The following is a 22,951-nucleotide window of genomic DNA, read 5'->3' on the forward strand; positions in this document are numbered from 1 at the left end:
TAAAGCCATATCAATCAATATTTACTTGGATAGCCCCCACATTTAGATATTTTGACTCAATAACATAATATTTAATTTATTGTGGGATGAGTAAAGCCTTACATTTAAACATAAAAGGTTTCAGACAAAATTGAATAAATTATTACTGAATAATTACAAAATCAACCTGCCTTACAACAAACACCTGCACTATTACACCAGCAGGGGCATGGGGCTAAAAATATATGCAAAGAGAGCTGCAATATGTACTTTAGTTAACAATAAGTTGGCATTGGTCCATGAGATATTCCTATCAGATGTCAATCATCAGTCCAACTTGAGTGCAAATATCACTTTATTCACAGATTCCAATAATTTACATACAATGCCACCCTCAAAGTGCGGTGACATAGAATAACTCCCAAAGTAGAGTGTATTACCTGCATGCTTGGAAGAGCCAAATGGGGATTCAGAGTGCTATCAAAGATTTCCCTCTCTTTCTTTTTTTATATCTTTAATTTCTAAGTATTTAAGACCTTTTGGGTTTACCTTATTATTTTTTTTGCTCTTGATGTGAAGCTTGTTTTATTATTAATTATTGATGACTTATATTGGTTTATAAAAGTTCAGACAGGTGTGCAATCAAGTAGATTAGAGATGGCCATTTGTAAATAATTTACAGAAGATGACTTGCATTTTGTTGTCCAAGTAGGCCTACCTGTTACTTGGTTCAATGACAATAAAGTTTAATATAATCAAATCGAATGACTGTTGATACAAAAGGAGGCACATGAAGTTAACGGTCAGGAAAACCAGCTGAGTGTAGAAGGGTTTGTGTTTGTTAGCGCGTCTTTAGCGCGGATTGCAATTCTTATTGCAGCCTGCAGGGTTATGCGAGAAACATACAGACGGACGCGGTCGTGGGGCTCCGCCGCCCCACATTGCATGACACGTTAAACTCAACTAGAATCGCCACCATCAATTTGATATCAACAGAACAAAAATAGTCTGAAAGCCTACAGAAACTATAGATAGTTAATGTGACAATCACATTATTAAAAATAAACTTGGAGCAATGATTTACTGAGGAACTATTTTTTTGGGAGAATGCAGGGAGTTCGCCGCCCCACCTGCCCATACGGCACGCGCCTGCTATGCAGCTATAAGGCATTCCAATCTTAACTTAAGTCTTTAACTATGATGTTTCTGTAATACACAGCCCTGCTCTTTTCTAATTATTATAATTTCTTTATAGATAGACGGTTGATCAGTATTACCTCAAGAATGTAGTCTCTCTGCCGCGCCACTTGCTTCGTTCGTTTGGAGGACTCTCGCGCCTTCCTTGTATTCAAGATCAGTGCCGGCGGGAGTCTCGGGGAGGGGGGGGGGGGGGCAGGCGGGATGGGGCAATATTTCCTGGTTGCATTCACTTGCAGTCAGACTTTTGAAACTCGCTTTTGTAAATGTCTTTTTTGCAAAAAAAAATGAATTTTGCGCTGCCAACTGAGGTGGCAGCTGGGGTGGCAAGGCTTTTTTTAGGGTGGCAGTTGCCACCCCATGCCACCCCAGTAGATCCGCCCCTGCTTCAAACACAAAATCATGCCGAGCTAGAGCTCTATAATATACATGATATGGTTAAATATTACAGGGTAGGCTAAACCTAAGATAATTGTTTATGAAATGTTATACATTGTTGAGAAAAAGTCTTTCTTTTCTTTTTTTCTTCTGATTCATCATGTATTTTGTGTTTTGATAGTAGTGTGTAGTGTAGTGTAGAGTGCAGTGTGTAGTATATGACAATAATCAAACGCACCGTCAAACAGCCACACACACACACACACACACACACACACACACACACACACACACACACACACACACACACACACACACTATATTTTATGGGCACAGTTAATAATCCAGCGCAGATAACATGGATGTTATCACCAAGGGAATGGGGATAACCTTTATGGACAAACATGACCTTTCCAGCTCTGTCTCTCATTAGGGAGGAGGGAGGGAGAGAATACCAGAGGAGACGTTCCCTTTCCCTGCAGACCAGCCAGGGAGACACACCAGCTGACTGAAACACACGCACCTTCAATATTTACAATTGAGTCATTTAGCAGAACCTTTTACCCCGACGGACGCATTGTGAATATCTTTTCATGTCATGAAGGAGCAGAGGTTAGGGTTAGGGCATCGTGCTCTGAGATGTCAACAGACAGACTGCAGACGTTGAGGCCTCAAACCCACACACCCTGACCACCGTGTTCTCCTCATTGATCCCAGATGTAGGCTACTCCGACTAACAAAGCATGCCTTATGTAAATGACTATTCAGTACACAACAGACAACGACACACCTCAACATACCAACCCATCTTTCTCTCATCCTCTGCCCTCCTTTTTCTCCTTCTCTCCTCGTTTCCTCGTCTCCTCCCCTCCCTCCCTGACTTTCACACCGATTCGGCGACAGACATTTTGGATCCCCGCGGAGCCGCGGGCCCTGGTTGCCGTGACGGACGCCCCAACCGGATTAGCGCCGCGCGACTGACAGAGGTGAGAGCCGTGTGACTGTAAACTCAGAGCACAAGAGCCCAAGACGTGTGAAATGGATTCAATCGTTTACGCGGGAGACGTGACATCTCACAGAATAACGCCCGCTTGTGTTCTTAATCCCGGGGTCCAAGAGGCGTGGCGGATCCGTCTGATGGGTCGGATCCATGGTCGGATCCCGGGAGACAGCCCTGATGTCTTCACTCATCGTCGCCCCGGGGAGACCCTCCCACTGACGGCCGTCAGCAGGAAGTTGTCAGACGTGGCTTTCTGTCTTCCTGTAGAGACCGCATCAGCTCGTAGGCTACTGGCTAGGCCGGGGCCTTCGTCGTGAGCTGTTCCTCAAACAGAACACACTAAAGAAATAGAAAGTATTACATGGACGTATATGCACACAGGCAGTACACGCATGGACCGACGCGCACGCACACTCAAGCACGCATGCACTCACACAGACAAAATCAGACACGCACACACACAAATACACACGCACACCCACACACACACACTCACGCACACACACTCACGCCGACACGCTCTCTATCGTGCAGTGCCCTCCGAGAGGCTTTAGGTAAGGTACATGTATAATTTGATTATAAATGATGTGATGTTTAAATTGGTTTTATTATGCCTGATTAATTATGCATTGCCGGTTGCATACATTAAACATGATCAACTGGGAACTTGAAAAAATGTTCTAATTTTATGAAATCACTGGGGAGCACTGTGGGGGACTTGAAGGGAGGAGGCGCGGGGGGAACTGCAGACAGGGGAGTCTCATGGGGGAGGTGGAGTGGGGAGATGAGGGGGGGAGGTGGAGTGGGAAGATGAGGGGGGGGGGGGGGGGGGGGTGGAGATAGGCAGGGGGGGAGATAGAGGCGGTGGAGGTAGAGTAAGTGGAGGTACAGGAGGTGTGCAGGAGAGAGGGAAGTGGAGAGGAGGAGGCGAGAGGAGGTGGAGCAGTGACCACAGGCCACATATGGTCTCTCTGGTGTCAGAGTTTAGTCAAGAAGAGGAGAACCCTACTGTCACCAGAGAGAGAGAGGGAGATAGAGGAGAGGGAGGGGGGAGATAGAGGAGAGGGGAAGGGGGAGAGGGGGAGAGAGAGAGGAAGGAGGAGAGAGGGATGGGGAGAGGGGGAGAGAGTGAGGAGGAGAGAGGGAAGGGGAGAGAGGGAAGGGGAGAGAGAAGAGGGAGAGAGGAGAGGGAGGGGGAGAGAGAGAGAGGGACAGAGATGTGGAGAGAAAGAAGGAGCGAGAGAAAGAGAGGCATAGAAAAAGAGCAGTGAGGCGAGGATAATTTAGTCAGTGTTCAGTTTGCTCAGCACCTTCTGGCTGTCAGCTTGATGTAGGAACTGTCTGCATCAGTGTGCGTGTGTGTGTGTGTGTGTATGTCTGTGTGTGTCTATGTCTATGTGTATGTGTCCATGTGTATGTATATGTGAGTGTGTGTGTGTGTGTGTGTGTGTGTGTGTGTGTGTGTGTGTGTGTGTGTGTGTGTGTGTGTGTGTGTGTGTGTGTGTGTGTGTGTGTGTGTGTGTTTGATGTGGTGAAGCCAGGTAGATATTTGATATAATGGTAACAATGTTCCGTATGAGATGTGTATGGTATATGTATTGTATGTCTACTATTTGTATGGTATATATGGGATGTATGTACGTGGTAATTATGTGGTATATATGGTATGTATGTGGTATTTATATGGTATGCAGTATGTACGTGATATATATATATGGTAAGTGTATGGTATGCATGCTATGCTCTGTACTATTTATTTGTTATATATCTGGTATGTGTATGTGTACTATTCTATACGGTATGTATATGGTATATATCTGGTATGTGTATGTACTTGGCATGTATATGGTAAATATCTGATATGTGTGTACTATGCTATTTTGTATGTGAATGGTATAGTACGTGCATGGTGTGTATAATGTGGCTCTGGAATACTGTTGAAGGCGGTGGTAGAGCTGCAGGTGTCTACATGACAACAGGCTCATTAAAGCAAAGTGCTGAGTAATGAGAATGGATCACAAGGCGGGTTCTTACCTGCAGTCCAATCATATCGCTGATCAACTCTTGCCTTCTGCTCTTCAATATTTATACCCCGCTGGGAATCACTTGTCAACGTTAAGGAAGAGAGGAGAGGAGGAAGGGAGGGGAGGAGTGAGGAGAGGTGAGAGGAGAGGGGAGGAGAAAAGAGAGAGGAGAAGAGAGGAGAGGGGCGGAGGAGGAGTGAGGAGAGGTAAGACGACAGGGGAGGAGCAAAGAGTGAGGAGAGGAGAGAGGAGAGGACAAAGGAAGAGAAGTAAAGAAATAAGTCATATTATAGAAGACCGTTTAATCGTCTATGTGAGAAAATTCTGCATTGTCTCTCTTGTATCTTTAAGCATCTATTAATACTACTTATTACTTACTACTAGTACCACTACAGTATGACTGATATACCAACCCAGTCGCCAAGAAAAAACGTTGACGGTGTACGTTTCCATGAACACTGGATACGTAGCATTTTAACGTAAAAAATAGCGTGTTATACCTACAGTATCCACGCGTGCCGCTGTGGAGGCGGGTTTTGGGGTTTGGGTTTCACGGCTTTCGCGGCAAATTGTGGACACGATTGTTTAGGGGGGGGGGGGGAGGTAGACTGTTGTTGACCGGGGAGACACGTTTGTTGAGGGGGGGGGGGGGGGGGACACGATTGTAGGGGGGGGGGGACGACACGTTAGTTGAGGGGGGGGGGGGAGACACGTTTGTAGGGGGGGGGCACGCTCGACAACGAGAGTTGGTTTTTATTGAACACTCGACGAGAGTTGGTTTTTATTGAACGAGACTTCAACACGGAACAGCTGCACGAAACGATGGTCACGTCACTCTCGGTGACGGTGTCGACAACAATGAACACACGAACAATGTTAATAGAACAACACACAACCACATAACATCCCGAACCCATTAACCCCACTTAATCCTAACAACAAAACAAGTTAACAAAAGCCCCTTTTGTCAACTGACAACCCCAATTCCCAGAATCCCCCGCGGCTCCGGAACACGGCGTAGCCTATATTAATCTTTATTATCTGAATGGGAAATGCAATATTTTAGGACCGATTCACCGTTAAACGTGTTTCTAATAACATTTCTAGCGAGAAATATACTTTTTACTTGCATAATCTTCAGTCAGTGATTGTGTCTGATCTTTAGTTTTATAGTTATTAGGATTTGATCGGCTCGCTCGCATGTTTCAACGACGTCAGGTTGTTAGGAACGCTGCTTTCGCTAAACTAGCAGCTCACGTGCTTCCTGCGTTTGTGTTATTAAACTGTTACTTTATGTAACTTTTAAGGATATCATCTTGTTAGAAACACGTATATCTGAGAGCCAACCCAGTCGCCAAAAGCATTTATTCTTTTTTACGCAGAATAAAGAATAAATTCATGCATTATCATTAAACTTGAACATTTGTTTTTACAGTAGATTGGTGGAGGGATGACGTATGTTGGCCAACCCGGAAGTTAGCGTCGACCTGGGTTCCCTTGACAAAAAGCCAACAGGTTTTTCCATTGGATTTTGGATTATTGCAGAAAAATTAGCATCTTTGAAGCACCTCCTCAAAAACTGAAAATAAATAAATAAATAAAAAGAACCGTTTTCCAAAGAACGAAATGTAAACCAATGCATTCTGAATGGGAGTGTTTCTCCGATTTTTCCATGCTACACAGAACGAAATGTAAACCCATGCAAATAAAGACTTCATGGTCATAATAATTTAAATATCATTAATCTCCTGAGTGTGTTGGGTGGTATTCTATTTTTTTCAACGGGGCTGGTTCCGTCTCCTTTTGACCTTTTGACCCCAGGCTTCTGGGGGAATAGCTGAATCAATTCATTAGTCAATCAGAAGCATGTAAATATCTTCCCGGTGGCGTAGGAGGACGAACAAGGTGTCCTTCACCTTGTTCGAACCCCTTTTATCAAAGGGGGTCTCAAAGGACTCATACGCTTCAACAGCGGCTGCAGCAGAAGTGTTGAGACGAAAGATGATAAAGACATTTATAGAATATTCCCATTCAAATGATTCTTCGCACGACCTGCAGGTTGGAGACTGAAATAACCCCCAAAATGAGTAATAATGTAAAAGCAGCCAAGTCCCACAAATTGCTTGAACTATTTATTTCATTCCGTTGATATGCATAATTGAAAAGTTTCAAGCATATGGATTTAATGCAATATCCACAAACAGTTCAAAATGGTACCATGAAACGTCTTGTTTATTGTATTAACCAGTTCATTTCTCTTTTGTGAAAGTCACCAAAAGTCAAAAAAAGTTAAACGCAAGGTCACAGGCTAACAGTGGAGCTGTGTTGGGAACCAGCAGCCAAGAGCTTCCATGGAAACTTTCTACCCATGTTAAATAGATTTAGTTGGCAGTTCCTTTTCTGCCCATTCTTGTGGAAGCACTTTGCAGTACTGGGAGACACCATTTCTAACATCAATGGAGCTAGATTCTAAAAATATCAAAAGATGCCCAAAGCAAATACCTTTAACCCATAGTTGTGTTTTATCAAATTAAAAAAATTCAGAGTTTCATTGGCCACAAATTGAGCAGAAATATTTTGCATACAAATCTTTAAATAGTTTAACCACATTAAGAAAAATACATTCGTTAATTTTTTTTAATAGTGAAGCCACAAGTTTTGCACATTATCCAAACAGAATACCTGAAATGTTGATATTTCAGCCCTTTCGGGTTAAAACAAGAGAAACAAGAGTGAAAAGTTTGGGTTAGGTGACTTATAGTTCAAAGATGTCCCTGGTCAGGTAGACTAAATAAAAGTGTATTCCCAATTGCTCCAGGACATTCGTGTAATTTACTTGTGAGCTCTCCCTCGAGCCTAGAGAGACATCAGTGTTGAACCACCAACTGAAAGAGGGTATTTGCCATTAGTATGAGTGACAACATTTCATGGCTATTAATTTAGTTCATTATATTTAGCCGATTTGAAATATGGAGCAACTACAAAAAGTAAATTTGCAGCATGAACAAATTATACAAGAAGTATAGGAACTGTTCTAGCAGATATGTTTTAGAAGTCTCTTTTGATAGGCAGTGTAGAATGTTGGTGTATTTTAGTGTCTCTCTGTTGTTCACATTTCTAGTCTAGGGACAAGCCAGGCCTCTCATACTGACAGGGTGTTCTGCCATTGTTACGTCTCAACAAGGTTGAACCGACCTGGTCCTCCGGGACATGGCCAGGGCCAGATACCTTATCAGTGCTGAGAGTGCGTCTGTTTTCGTGTTATTCATATATCCCCTTTTTGTATTATACTCGCCCCAACCCTTTGGTTCGACGAGAAGAGGGTTCGACAGCCAAGGAACAAGTCATCGACCACCGGGTCCACTATAGATTATTCAACCTAAGTCTGTATCTCGCTGTATTACATCCTGGAATAAACCATCTATTCAACCCTCTGATCCAACCTGTCAAGTTGCTTTGATTTCGACTTCAAGAATTACTACGACGACTGAAAATACACAACGCAGAGTCCGTCCAAACAGTTTAGAAATAAGCTGAAATCTAACATTTGGTGCCGTGACACCGTCTTGAAGAGAGAGGAGTGAGAAGACGATTGCCTCTGAAGATTGCCCTGTGATCGAGAAGACCGCGCGCCCTGCCTGGGAAGACGTCTGATCTACCACAAGCCTCCATTGCCACAACCTCCAGATGGCTTCCGACCTACGGCAACTCCTCGACTACTGCAAGCCAACAAATTGGCTCTTGCACACCAGACACGCATTTTGCTTTATTTTAGGTTTTCAAGCATCTTAAAATACCCAAATCATCGCTCCAATACACAAGTCAGCTAATGGCCTACAAGGAAATGCTGAAGCTAGTGTTAGTGATGGCGATAGAAATGGACAAGCTTGCGTGTACAAATATGTAACTAGAATTGCAAGGTTCACAGCCCAGTTGCATAAGTGGTCACAACCGTTGGATTGTAAGCAAGGGTAAAAAAAAAAATAATAATGGTCAATTGAAAGCCTGTACAAAACGACCCTGGAATAGTCAAATGCAGCTTTACTGCGGATTAATTAAGCCAAATTGCATAAACATCCAATGGTAAACAGTATACAAATGCAATCAAGGTTGCACTCACACTAGGCCATCTGGCCGTGACCGTCACAACTGTGGCCTGGCCACGGTAGGCTCTTGTACATACGCCATCACGTCGCTAGCATCCAAACAATTCTACATAACCTTAACCAACCAGTGTTGTTTTCGTCAGGCAAGACGAAAACGAAAATGACGTCGTCAGACCCCTTTTTTCCATGACGAAAATGAGACTAAGACGAACGTCACCAAAGCCATATAAAGACTAAAATGTGACGAAAAATGTAGACATTTTCGTCAGACGAGAACTAGACGAGACTAAATTGTTAGTGAGTGGACGAACAAAGTTTCAAAACATGCTTTTTTCCCGCCAACTATAATATGCGTGCAATGTCAATCAAGAGCTAACAGTCACGCCCCCATCACACACTAAAAGCCTCGCTCGCGCGCAGCTGCGCCTGCACGCACACGGCACACACACACTCATACACTACAGAGAGAGGCTGGTGGACGAGGCACACACACACTCATACACTACAGAGAGAGGCTGGTGGACGAGGCACACACACACACACACACACACGCACCATGGCAGCAGCAGCGGTGCCGGGTGCTGCACGCACCCGGCACCGCTTTTTTGACTAAAACCTTTTGAGTTTTCGTCAGACTAAAACTAGACTAAAACCTTTGGAGTTTTCGTCTGACTAAAACTAGACTAAAACCTTTTGAGTTTTCGTCAGACTAAAACTAGACTAAAACTTTCAAAGATAGAAATGACTAAAATGGGACTAAAACTAAGAAGCATTTCGTCAAAAAGACTAAGACTAAAACTAAATCTAAAATGCCTGCCAAAAACAACACTGTAACCAACTAGTGAAAAATGGAACAAAACTTTAGCACACACCCAGTGACTAATCACCTTGTCCAGGGGTGTTCCAACGTGGTTTACCAGAGGGCCTTGTGGACTTAAAGTAAGCCACACATTTGACAGAGACAGCACGGAATGACGTTAAACTAAGCTAATCTACAGGTTACTAGTGCTAGTGCAATTACATGAGCATTTTGCACAATATTTGTACTCCAATGCTACGTAAAGCAGGCTTCTTCAGAACCCCGTAGCCTGCTACATTGAAGGGCAACTGTAACAAATCCTGACCAAGACCGAAAAATGGCTCTGGAAGCCACTACGGCCCACGCAGCAGATTACTGCGTGGACCGTGGTGGCTTCCAGATCAACCCTTCGGTGGACCATTCATACACATGTATTCTGAGGATGTTTTGAAGACACTGGAGTCCCATGGCACTAGATTCCTTTGAAGACTAAGTTGGTATGGGGGGGCCCAAAGGGGGCCCCCCCATAGATCTTGTCAGTCATCTAACACCTGTTAAGAAAAACACACACACATCACAAGATACAAATCAGCAAAGCTAGGTTAACAAACAGCGGCGACATGCATGTCAAGGTGCAAAGAGCAGGGATACTGATGGCTTGTGTCTGAGGAGACAGCCCAAAAACGTCAACATTTAATAAAGGAAAATAACTTTTACTCACTGCGGTGGTCTGTTTCGAAGTGCCATGTTGGTAGCAATATTTGTCTGGGCTGTTCAGTCAAATGCCCACAAAAACAAACACGCAACAACGCATACTTTCAGTTTGTATAAAGTGACAATAGTGATCTGCAATCTAGATCGAAAACTTTCAACCCTCACTAAACTCAACCTCGATTGACACAGGCCGATGCGAAAAGTAAAGCAAACCCATTGTGTTCACCTTTAATAAAGGAGTGCGTGACAGGTGATCTCAATTAAGAGCTAATCAGAAAGAACACACTGATGAGTGAGACGTTCAAAACGAGGACGAGGATTTAACGGAATTGTTACCATTCAAATTCAAATTTCTTTATTATTGGATAGGGTATGATATCAATGATTTGGGCTTTGAGTAGGCCTATATTTCTTAAATATATTTCTTACATTTTTTCACCCCTTCGCCTTTTGAATATGAAATCTATGATCATACACATTCACTGACTGAAGATTATGTAAGGAAAATGTACATTTCTCGCTAGAAATGTCATTAGAAACGCGTTTAATGGTGTATCTGTCCTAAAATATTGCATTTCCCATTCAGATAATATAGATTAATATAGGCTACGCCGTGTTCCGGAGCCGCGGGGGATTCTGGGAATTGGGGTTGTCAGTTGACAAAAGGGGCTTTTGTTAACTTGTTTTGTTGTTAGGATTAAGTGGGGTTAATGTGTTCGGGATGTTATGTGGTTGTGTGTTGTTCTATTAACATTGTTCGTGTGTTCATTGTGGTCGACACCGTCACCGAGAGTGACGTGACCATCGTTTCGTGCAGCTGTTCCGTGTTAAAGTCTCGTTCAATAAAAACCAACTCTCGTTGTCGAGTGTTCAATAAAAACCAACTCTCGTTGTCGAGCGTGCCCCCCCCCTACAAACGTGTCTCCACCCCCCCCCCCCCCCCCCCCTCAACAAACGTGTCCCCCCCCCCCCCCCCCACTTCAACTAACGTGCCCCCCCCCCCCCCCCCCCCTACTTTAGGCCTATCTCACAACTTCCTGGTTCGGCGTTCGATTTTGCCTTCACCGGGTAAAGTGACTTCCGGTCGCGTAGTCCATGATATTTGACAATGGCGCAGTCAAAAAACAAAAGCTTCTGTTGTCTACCTCTATGCGCCAATTCAAAACAAAAACAACCGTATTTACATTTCCACGACTTCCCAAATAATACCCAATACAGCAGTGGCGATCAGACGGAATGAAGGAGTTAATTTCGTAATTCAGAAGGGGAGTACACTGGTCTGTAGTCGGCATTTCTCAGCGGCAGATTATGACGACGGGAGTGCTACGCTGAATACTGGAGCTGTTCCTAGTCGTTTTGACTGGAACAGCTACACCACAGCCCCGAAAAAAACACCCGTGTATAAACGGGTGTCAGCTCGAAAAGCTGAAGGAGAGGACAAAACACAAACGGACCGGAGAGGTACCGGGGAACATGACTACGCGACACGCCCCCCTGCCGGTAAGTAGATGTGTGCTAACTAGCTGTTATGTCTGTTATTTCTGTTCAACACTTGTTGGGCTATTGTATAATTTTGCCAAACATGGCATGGTTAACGTTAAAACATTCAATCAACATCAGACGCACTGTTAAACTGGGGTTACATATTAATTCAGATTCAGCTTTATTGGCCAGGTTTGCGAACAAACGAGGAATTTGACTTTGGTTTTTACTCTATGTACAACACTCAACCTATAGTTAATACATAAAAAAGAAAAACAGAAAACAGTACAAATAAATTTAATAATAATAAATATAAACTTAAGTATACAGAATAACAATACAATAAAAAGAAAGGGTGAATACGAATGAATGGTAATGAAGACTGATTTGTCTTCTTTTTTTGTAGGTGCACTGGATGATGCCCTGGAGTATATTGCTGAGCTGGAGGCAAGGCTGCAAGAAATGTCCATGGGGCCACAAACTGTCCTCAACAGATGTTGTGTGTCTGATCAGACCATGACATATTATACTCGGTTTCCATCTCAAGAAGTGTTTCAAGTGTTTTGGGAGTCTGTTTTGCCCCTCAACACAATATATTCTTTATTGGAGCAAAGCACAGAGGATTGGACAAGAGGCGATTCCAACACCAAGCCCTTCAAGGAAGATTCCAGCCATTGATGAGTTTTTCATCTACTGTTGTAGAGTAGCAACTGGCCTTAAAGAACACGTCATTGCTGCTGACATCTTCCAGGTCAGCACAGCTGAGATGGTACCAACTCCAAGCTGGATATTCCCTCTAGGATGTGGGACATCAAAGGGCAAAACGTCAAATAAAAATGTGACTTTTTTTTAATATTGTAGTGATAACAGATGTATTCTAATATGCATCTTTTCATAATGAGCAAGTTTAACAGAGTGCAAATTGCAAAACAAATGTCTTACCAGCATACGCTCTGTAGTGTGGACTTGACTCCAGTCTTCCCCACCGACTTGGGTTTCTTCACCACCAGGTCACTCACAGCCTCTGGATGGATTCCCTGAGGCGAACAACAATACAGGAAATGCTCATATACTCTAGACAAATACTGAAGTGTATGATTTGAACAGAGGACACAACAGCACACGTGGGTTCGAGGTCGATGCCACATCTGTGGTTGACTGGTACAGGCCAGGGAAGGTGGAACCACATCAAGGCCTAGCTGCACATAATGCGCTGTCTGGAACAGCAGAGCGGTTATATGGCTACAGAAGCCTTTGCCCGCAGCAAAGCTACAGCTCTGAGAGACCCAGTTGTCCAACAGCCTCCAGGGTGATCTGTGAACACCATAAGAATTGAGTTACTGAACTTAGTAGGTAGGACCTTGATATAAGGCCATTGGAAACTGGCAAGGAGCCTGCAACCGCAGAAAAGCCATGTACAGTTCCGTGCAAAACTCTTGGGCCACCATTACATCTGTTGTTTTAGCAATGTTATAACATGAACTAGATGTTTGTCCTTTTAATGCACTCAACAAATTTCCTTTATTTACGGCTTGTGCCTTAATGAAGAGGAAGAAAAATACATAGGTCTGTACAGCCACAACATTGCAGCAAGCTAGGTGGGCCAAGTCTTAAAGGGGACTTATTATACCACCAGGTGTGAGTGTGATTAGCCTTACAAGCCGTTTTGAAAATCTGCCTAATATGACATCACTAGTAATATGCAAAACAAATGTGACACTACTAGGTGTGTCCACCTAGATCTGTGCTGGATAGATCTATCTACCAGCCTACCCAGTGGACTGAAGTAAACATTGCTCATCTATCCAGCACAGATCTAGGTGGACACGCCCACTAGTGATGTCATATTAGGCCGATTTTCAAAACGGCTTGTAAGGCTAATCACACTCACACCTGGTGGTATAATAAGTCCCCTTTAAGCACGCTACTGTTTGTAAGAAAGAACAATGAAAATGATCTGAACTTCAGAAGAAGAGGAAAACTGCAACTGCAGTTGTTAGTCCAGACAGACTATCAAAACTAACAGACTTGGGCCAACGGGCCCTAACTCAGCAGAAACATGTAGTATGTGGGGCTCCTCATTCCTCCTCATCGAGCGGTTGCATCTACCTCTCACTACCACCTTTCCATCAACTATATTTGACACTTAGCATATACATAATGTTAATAATATGTCGCTGATCGGAAGAAAACTGGTCAGCAAATAACTAGCTGAACCTATCCTTGGCTAAACTAATGCTAAAATGCTAACGCTACACACGGAGACTTCATAGCCACCATGGCTAATTATATTCATAATATTATAGTCTACACGTAACAAATATGATCATTTCACACACAGACAATATTTCTGACGATTTATATGGATCGTATATGGTTTACTTGTCATCACAAAACATGAATGAGCAAGGCGGCCATTGAGTAGCCTACTGACAACAACAAAACACCTTAGACAACTTACCTTGATAATTGTGTACAAACTCCTCCACAAAAAACATGTACCCCTTTGTCAGCCTGGGCTGTGGTGTTGCTGAGTGTGTCTCCACAATCTTCTGCACATCTTCGAATCGCAATTTCGGAAAACCCACCAGGGAAGTGGCGAAGAAACGATCCATTTTTGCATTGACGGCAATACAAAAATGACTACGCCGGAAGAATGTTTACCCGGTGTGACGTCGTCCCCCCTCAACAAACGTGTCTCCCCCCCCCCCCTCCCCGGTCAACAACAGTCTACCCCTTTATTATGTCCATGACCTCCCCCCGTGAAACCCAAACCCCGAAACCCGCCTCCACAGCGGCACGCGTGGATACTGTAGGTATAACACGCTATTTTTTTACGTTGAAATGCTACGTATCCAGTGTTCATGGAAACGTACACCCAGTGGCGATTCTAGAAAATTTTACATGGGGTGGCAGAAGGGTGGCAAGTTAAATTCAAGGGTGGCAAATCACACACACAAAGACACATGTCTGGTGTCTATATGTATTTATTTATACCAATCGCTAATGAAAACAGTTAACATATTTACTAGGGCTGTAACGATACACAAATTCACGATTCGGTTTGTATCACGATTTTTGACCCACGGTTCGATACATCCCACGATTCTTTTAAATTTAAAAAGCATTTTATTTAAACAACACTTCAATACCAATTATCTTAATGTAACATTTAATAACAAATAATTTGGAACACTGAACAGATTTGAACCGAAAGAATACTATTAAAGTATAGCTAAATTATTAAAGAAATAACCAAAGATTGCAGTTGGAGGATGCTTTTTGCTGGTAGGCATAATAGGGCCCCTTTAACTGTTTGGTTGGTTTATTCAAATATCCTTAGCGCTTCTTATTAGGCTATGTAGCTTAAATAATGACATAATCAGGCCGTATAGAATGCAACATGTTTAATAGCCTAACTCTCAATAGATGAGGAAAAACGTGAACGTCGCAATAACGAGGCATAGTGTTACGAGTAGCATATGTGTGTGCGGGAGAATGGCAGTGTGCGTATGCGTGTGTGAGTGACGTCAGCGAGTGAGTGGACGAGCGAGGAGAGCGAGCGGTAGCGCGTGTGTCTAGTGAAGAAGCGAACGAGTCCGGTAGAAAGTACCCATCCTGTCAATAATCGGTGGCCGCTTCATTCCGACCTATAAGCAGACAAACTGCCAGTCAAATCACACAAAACAATAGAGACAGGATCACACAGGCATTTTTTTTCGCGCTTGGCCCACTCTGGATAAATGTCGTTCATATTGCATATGAGGACTTCGACGGCTGTGGAGAAATGCAATCCTCCGTAGCCACGGAGAGCTGTGATCACAGAGAGGGTATCTCGTAACATATTTACGGCATCGATAGGAGGGGGCGCTGTCAGCAGACTATTATTAAGACAAATATTAGCAAATTTCAATCGGACAATTTGGCCGGAGTTCTGGGGAATCCCTGCCTGATTGGTTGACTTGGGCTGTCACCTCGATGCTTAGATATATCTTTTTTCATTACTGCAAGCGTACAGTTGGCTTGTCTCCAGTTCTTTGGCTTTCAAACCGTTTCTGCCTTCATTTGAATGAAGCGGCAGATGCGCACGGTGAGAAGAGAGCAAATAGGATTCATGGACTCAACCATTTTACAGGGGAGGGGGGACATAAAGATTTTAGTTCTTAAACTTAAACAAGTTACCAATGAGATCAACAGCTTCAGTAGCAAAAAATATAATACCATTCAATAAATGTATATTGGAGACACTTCTAACAACCTGGGTGGCAAGCATTTTTTGGGGGGTGGCAGCTGCCACCCCGGTAGTTTCGCCACTGCGTACACCGTCAACGTTTTTTCTTGGCGACTGGGTTGGATATACTGCTGCTAATACAAACTAATTATACTACCTGGGATTCTACTGATACTTCTATTTCTACAATACTACTAAAACTACTACAGTAATACTACTACTGACACAACAACTGATACAACAATACTTCTTCTACTAATCCTACTTCAAGTTCAAAGTAAGCAAAGACACACGGCTGAGAACATGTATAGTAGGCCTACAGTAGGAAAGGCTGCAGGTTTGATTCCCTCTGGAGGAAACGCATTGGGTATTCCACCCACTGGTTTGAATAATTCACATTGCTTCGCTATTCTTAGCTAGCACCCAGAGGGGTCATCCCTATGTTCCCCGGGACCTATGTTCTATGTTCCTTTTTTTTTAAAAAAAGGTCCTATGTTCCCCTTTTTCCCAAAAAGGGTCAGATGTTCCCCTGTAGCCATACATACCGGGGATCATTGGACCCTTTTTGGGAAAAGCATGGAACATAGGACCCTTTTCTGGGAAAAGGGTCCTATGTTCCCCGCAATCTATCAGTCTTTAAAAATATTTAAACTTTGACGCGACATTCGCCTGATGACAGCCAATCGGCGTTCAACAGCCTGGCCACTGAGTGACATGTGTAACGTAACAGCCAATCAACGTTCAACCGGCCAACTCAGTGCAGTGCTGTCCGGGGTGAACTGCAGCATGGAGGAGAAAGTGATTGTTGCCGTTTGTCGTTTGGGCTTCTCGGGGTTTGTTTACCGGCGTATGAATAGACTGCGTCAGGTTCTCCGACGTCTCTCCCTCTTCCACAAAAGGTAAAGACATGCAATGGTAGTTATCTCGGCCAGAATTTGGCAGTAATAGTGGAAAAAGTAACAGACCGGGGAACATAGAACCCTTTTTTTTTTTAAAAAAAGGGTCCTATGTTCCCCGGTCGCATACATATCGGGGAACATAGTACCCTTTTTGGGAAAAGCGGGGAACATAGCAAAGAGGGGAACATAGGACCCGGGGAACATAGGACCCGGAGAACATAGACACACTCCCCACCCAGAGAGCTAACCAGTTAGCCAGTTAGTGAGTTAGCCTTATGTTTGTTTAGACCACAGCACAGCCCACTTATGTCTATGCTGCTGTGTACACTCTATAATCGAGTTAAGCTAAACATTTGAGGTTGTTACAGCGATATTATTGATGGATATTCTACTTATATCTACTACCAGACAACTTTAACTCTAGAAGTTGAAGTACAGTTTACTTCAGTTAAATATGAGAGAGAGAGAGAGAGAGAGAGAGAGAGAGAGAGAGAGAGAGAGAGAGAGAGAGAGAGAGAGAGAGAGAGAGAGAGAGAGACAGACAGAGACAGAGAGACAGAGAGACAGAGAGAGAGACAGAGTGAGAGATAAGAGAGAGGAGGTTAGGAGAGGGAGATATATACAGTATATGTATAGGGGGAGAGAGAGAGATTCAGAGAGAGTTAAGAGAGGGGTGAGGAGAGAGAGAGGGAGAGATATAGAGAAAGAGAGAAAAGGGGAGGGGGGAGATGAGGAGAGGAAAGAGACACAACGACATAGGAGGTAAGGAAGGAGTGATCGAGAAAATTGAAGAGGGTGGGGAGAGACAGAGAGAGGGCGAGAGAGAGAGAGACACACACACACACACACACACACACACACACACACACACACACACACACACACACACACACACACACACACACACACACACACACACACACACACACACACACACACACACACACACACACACACACAGAGACTGAGAGAGATGGAGACTACAATATCACGCAGGGTCAATTCCTACATGCAGCAGTGGATGAGATTAGAATAAAGTATAGACTATTCTATTAAAACGACGGGAGACGGGCCTAACATAACGGTTTATATCTCTTCTAGCGGGTTATGAATGAAGCAGTGAGTGAATAACGGACTAATGAAAGGGTTACTCTGATGCCCGCGGTGCCAGGTTTCACGTTTGCCGCCACCGCTTCTCTACGTGAATTATTGATTATTGGCAGACTGTTGCTGGCGGAGCAAAAGAGACGCGGAACTCCCGGAGTGGAGTCCCGGGCGGACTGGTTCTACACACACTATTTATACGTTGCTGGAGACAGCAACGTATAAATTATATTGATACATATTGTATGATATTGCAACAGATGTTGCACATCAATTGTGACAAAGACTTCAATCATTATTTTACTGGTAGATTTACAAAAGGCGTGGAAATAAATACATATTTTTATCTATGCTACTATATTTTATTAACCTTCATTTATTTTTCCAGGATATATACAAATAGGCCTGCGGTGCAGATGGAGAGATGGAGAGAGAGTGACATACGAGTATGTGTAATCTCTCTCTGTACAGTTTATCAACGTGACTCTCTCTCTCTCTCTCTCTCTGTCTCTCTCTGTCTCTCTCTCTCTCTCTCTCTCTCTCTCTCTCTCTCTCTCTCTCTCTCTCTCTCTCTCTCTCTCTCTCTGTCTCTGTCTCTCTCTGTCTCTGTCTCTGTCTCTCTCTCTCTCTCTCTCTCTCTCTCTCTCTCTCTCTCTCTCTCTCTCTCTCTCTGCAGAATGCCCCCCCCACACACACTTACACTCTGCAACTTCCACAAATTGATTACTTATTGGACGACTATCAGGTTTCTGTCTGCTAGGCTGCTTATTGGTCATTACAAAGGTATCCATTTAGTAATGGGCTTTAGATTTATTTTACTCTTTAGTTTACTCTGGTGTGTGTGTGTGTGTGTGTGTGTGTGTGTGTGTGTGTGTGTGTGTCTGTGTGTGTGTGTGTGTGTGTGTGTGTGTGTGTGTGTGTGTGTGTGTGCATTGTGATGTGTTTTCTTTGTGTATGGACTCATGTCTGAGTCCACGTCAGGTAGTGTTAGATAGGGAGCTTGACCCCCTACCCAAACCAAAGTCTTCAGAATCAGATTTTCAATTCAAATGTGTTTCGGTACATAAGGGTCTGTGCAGCTTGCAGTTGTTTCTCCTCATGTCAATCAGGCAGCCAGGCTGGCAGGTATTTATGTCGCCAGGTGAGCACGGTGCTATTAGCTTTTTTCTGCTGTGGCTTACTGAACATAAATTGTCATGTTTTTCAATTCCGGTGTAAACTAATCAGCTGATATCATAGCCTCATCATCAGAGAGTAAGTCAGACAAAAAATCAACGAAACACAATAAGCAATGGCCTGTGAACTGGGTATGTGTCTCCATGTTGTCATCTTCACGAATTCAACTGTTTCTTGGAGTAATATTAAGAAAATGGCGGATTGTTGTTGACCCCCCCACCCCCCCACCCCTCCATCCCCAGTCAAAAGGCTCCGCTCCAGGACTGGGCTCCGTGCCTCTTTTTTCCCCGCGCGCCTTGAAGCCGAGCGGTGTTCGGTGCGGTCTAGCAGCAGATCCTCCGCAGAGCGGACGAACCGGGTCCACTGCCAGGTACCTGAGAGCCCCCCGCGGACCCAGCGAACCGACCCTCGTCCGGCACACACCATGATCCGTCACCGCGTTCTCGGCAGCCGTGCGGGTGAAACACTGAGGATTACTGGGACGAGCAGGAGACGACTGGACTGGTGTTCATCAGACAAGCCGCGTAGGGGGATCCGCGGCGTCTGTATTGATCCGGTTATGTTTGATTGTTGAATGAAAACGTTCCGAGTCGCGTCACTTGCTCATGTCCACTAGATGATCCGCGGCTCCGCTGGGCTTTCGCGTCAGAGCTGGGCTTTCATTCTTTCATAATCATCATCATCATCATACTAATAATAGCCTAATATCATCCACATCATCTCGAATGCTGTATCGGAGACATGACACGCAAATCAACGCCGTTACTATCGTTGTTCGTGTTTTAATTGAATTCAAGTTTAATTAGGGGGGCTTGCTCTTTATTTTCCTCGACCAACCCCCCCACTGTGACATGATTGAAAAGATATCCGGATCATTTCTATTACTGATATCAAAACCAGCTCTGTGATTCAAATAATAAGAATACCGCGGAGATGAGAGATGGCCCGGACACATGGATGGAGATGATGTCTGGGTCAACTTGGTGGAACCGTTCAGAAAAGGCTCATTGGTTCAGAGGGGAGATGTGTGTGTGCGGTGCTCTGCTCCCAGTGCGTAAATCTGGGGCTCTACAGCAACGTTTGTTGTTGCTGTTTGGTCATATTTACGTAATTTCTGCATAATTATTCATCCACGTCTATTAGGAAGGGCAGTACGGGTGGTGGCACTGGATTTTTAAGTGTGTATTTCTATATATATGTATATGATATGTAATTAAGTCATCAGGTTATTGTTGGACAGTGTTTTTCTAAATGTGTCGGTTACTACGTCATGGAGGAGTCGCACCGGAGGTCGACGGAGGAATAAATGACCGTCATTACCGCGTGTCGGTGACTTGTCTCTAATTATCTCTCTCGGAGGGCGCTGGTGGACCTATTAGAGGCCACGCAACGTGATCTGGGCCAGAAGGTCAACAATGGAGAGAGAGAGAGAGAGAGAGAGAGAGAGAGAGAGAGAGAGAGAGAGAGGAGAGGAGAGAGAGAGAGAGAGAGAGAGAGAGAGAGAGAGAGAGAGAGAGAGAGAGGAGAGAGAGAGAGAGGAGAGAGAGAGAGAGAGAGAGAGAGAGAGAGAGAGAGAGAGAGAGAGAGACTGAAGGAGGAGTGAAGATAGAGAGAGGGGAGGGGGACGGAGAGACTAGGTGAAGAGAGATGGATACAGAGGGAGGGAGAGGGATTGAGCTGAAATGATGGAGTGGGAGAAGAGAGAGGAGGTACACGGGGGGTGTTAAATTCGAAGGTAATTTGGTTCGCAACAAGAAACATTTTTAATGAGTTTTCCTCTGACTCCTTACTCCAAGAACCCTCAAAGCATTACACGATAACGTCAACACGAACAGGTTTGATAGATGAATATTTTAACCCAGGTTCCATAGATTAATGTTCAACCCATTAACAGGTTTGGTACAGTAATGTACAGTAAGGTTGATATATTCATATTTTTAACCCAAAGATAGGTTTGATGTATTGATGTTTAGCGCCTGAATAGGTTTTAAGAGCCTCTGTTTGCCTCTTGAAGCCGTCAGACTATTTACAAGGGTTCTTTCTTTCTCACTTTCTCTCACTCACTCTCTCTCTTTCTCTGTCTCTCCTCATTGGTAAAGGAACCATTGCCTGATATTTATTTTATCTTTTCATCTCTGTTCTTCTGCTCCATGTCCTCTCATCTCCTCTGTCCACATTATAATCTTTTTATCACGTTTTGGAATAAAAGGCTGCAGGATTTGGGTTCTTCGTCGTCATCTGTTCCCTTCTTCCTGTCCGGTATCTCTGCTAGCGTGTCCCTAGCATTGTGTGGCTACGGGCAATCAAGGAGAGTTGTTTGAGGGACAGAGGTGGGGATGTTGCATCGGAGAACTCTTCCCAATCTTTAAAGACGCCCCAACCCCCAAGGTCCTGAGGTCGACCCCCAATGTTCATAGACCACCTGGAGGCATCTTAAAGCAAGTTGCCCCTAACTGCCCCTACCTGCTTCTTAATGAACAGTCTGAGACATGTCAATATGGAGCAGGTAGGGGTTAGACTTACATAGACTCTCTGTACTGTCCAACCCCTACCTGCTCCTTAAGGACCTCTCTGTACTGTCTAACCCCTACCTGCTCCTTAATGACCTCTCTGTACTGTCTAACCCCTACCTGCTCCTGAATGACCTGGTCTTTACTGGCTAACCCCTACCTTCTACTTAATGATTTGTCTCTGCACTGTTGTTTGGTCATCACATCCTGTTTCCAGTAACACACCCATCCACATCCAATGGATGTGGATGGGTGTGTTACTTTGAACATACATGGTTATCAAGTTTTTTGTTGTTGCTCTTGTGAGAGATCTCTGCAGATGTGACTGGGCTGTCCAGCATCACATCTCATATTGGTTGCTATTGCTGTGATGTGATGTGGTTAGCTTGTTGTGCTAGCTCGCTGTGGTAAGCTTGTTGTGTTAGCTTGTTGTGTTAACACGTTGTCCTGGCTCATTGTGTTTACTTGGTTCTGTAAGCTTTGCTGTGTTGGCTTGTTGGGCTAGCTTGTTGTGTTTAGTTGTTGTGTTTAGCTTGTTGCAGTCCAGTTATTGCATTCCCAATGCCCAGTAGTTTCTATCGGCAACAATAGCAGGAAGCGCGTGTGGGCGGGGGGCGAGATGACACAGTGATATCATGCGTGTGGCTTATCACGCGTCCCTCTTTGGGTTCCGACGACCGGGGCCGGCGTCCCGCTGACATGATGTGGCGTTGTCACGGCGTTGTCATCACGATGATGAGTCAGCTGGACCGCTCATCTCCAGGCTCCTCCCCCTCTGCGCCTGTCTCTGGTTGTTATGTGGAGGATAGGATTGTCTCTCCTATCTCAGTTCCTCTACCTTCTCTCTCCTACCTCCTCTCTCCCCTTACCTAGCCCCTCTCTCCTTTTCCCCCCTCTCTCCCCCCTCTCTCCTTTTCCCCCTCTCTCCCCCCTCTCTCCTTTTCTCCCTCTCTCCCCCCTCTCTCCTTTTCCCCCTCTCTCCCCCTCTCTCCTCCTCTCTCCTATCTAGCTGATCTAGAGGACAACAGAGGTTCAAGAGAGACCAAAGCTGTTCTAGAGGGTCGGTCGTGAGGACCACGGCTGGTCCTCACGACGAGGAGCATTAATTGGTCTAGAGGAACATTGGATTACTGGTCTAGATGATGCTGTTTAGAGAGACAACAGCTGGTCTAGAAGCCCACGGCTGGTCTAGAGGAGGCTAGCCCTAGAGGATCGGTGCTGGTCTAGAGCAGGCTGGTCTAGAGGCACCACAGCTCACAGGCAGTTTTTTTCGGGGGGACGCAAGGGTGGTAGGTGGTATGAGGGATTTTATTCCTGATATACTGATTTACAATAAGAGAAAAGATTGAGAA

At 44.5% G+C, this 22,951-nt stretch overlaps 1 protein-coding gene and 1 long non-coding RNA gene across 2 annotated transcripts; one reads left to right on the forward strand and one right to left on the reverse strand.

Annotated features, from left to right (window-relative positions):
• Window positions 1-11,222: 11,222 nt before the first annotated feature.
• Window positions 11,223-12,421, forward strand: LOC132452520 (uncharacterized). The gene is given in 3 exon segments (XM_060045183.1): window positions 11,223-11,418; window positions 11,420-11,697; window positions 12,086-12,421. Coding segments are annotated over 3 exon segments (663 nt in total). The 5' UTR covers window positions 11,223-11,305; the 3' UTR covers window positions 12,358-12,421.
• LOC132452521 (uncharacterized) lies at window positions 11,837-14,350 on the reverse strand. Its single transcript, XR_009524366.1, has 2 exons — window positions 14,141-14,350; window positions 11,837-12,993 (listed from the first exon to the last, which is right to left on the reverse strand). It is a non-coding gene; the product is annotated as an uncharacterized LOC132452521 (long non-coding RNA).
• Window positions 14,351-22,951: the final 8,601 nt, after the last annotated feature.

Source organism: Gadus macrocephalus, chromosome 23 (assembly GCF_031168955.1).
Source record: "Gadus macrocephalus chromosome 23, ASM3116895v1".
Taxonomy (NCBI): domain Eukaryota; kingdom Metazoa; phylum Chordata; class Actinopteri; order Gadiformes; family Gadidae; genus Gadus; species Gadus macrocephalus.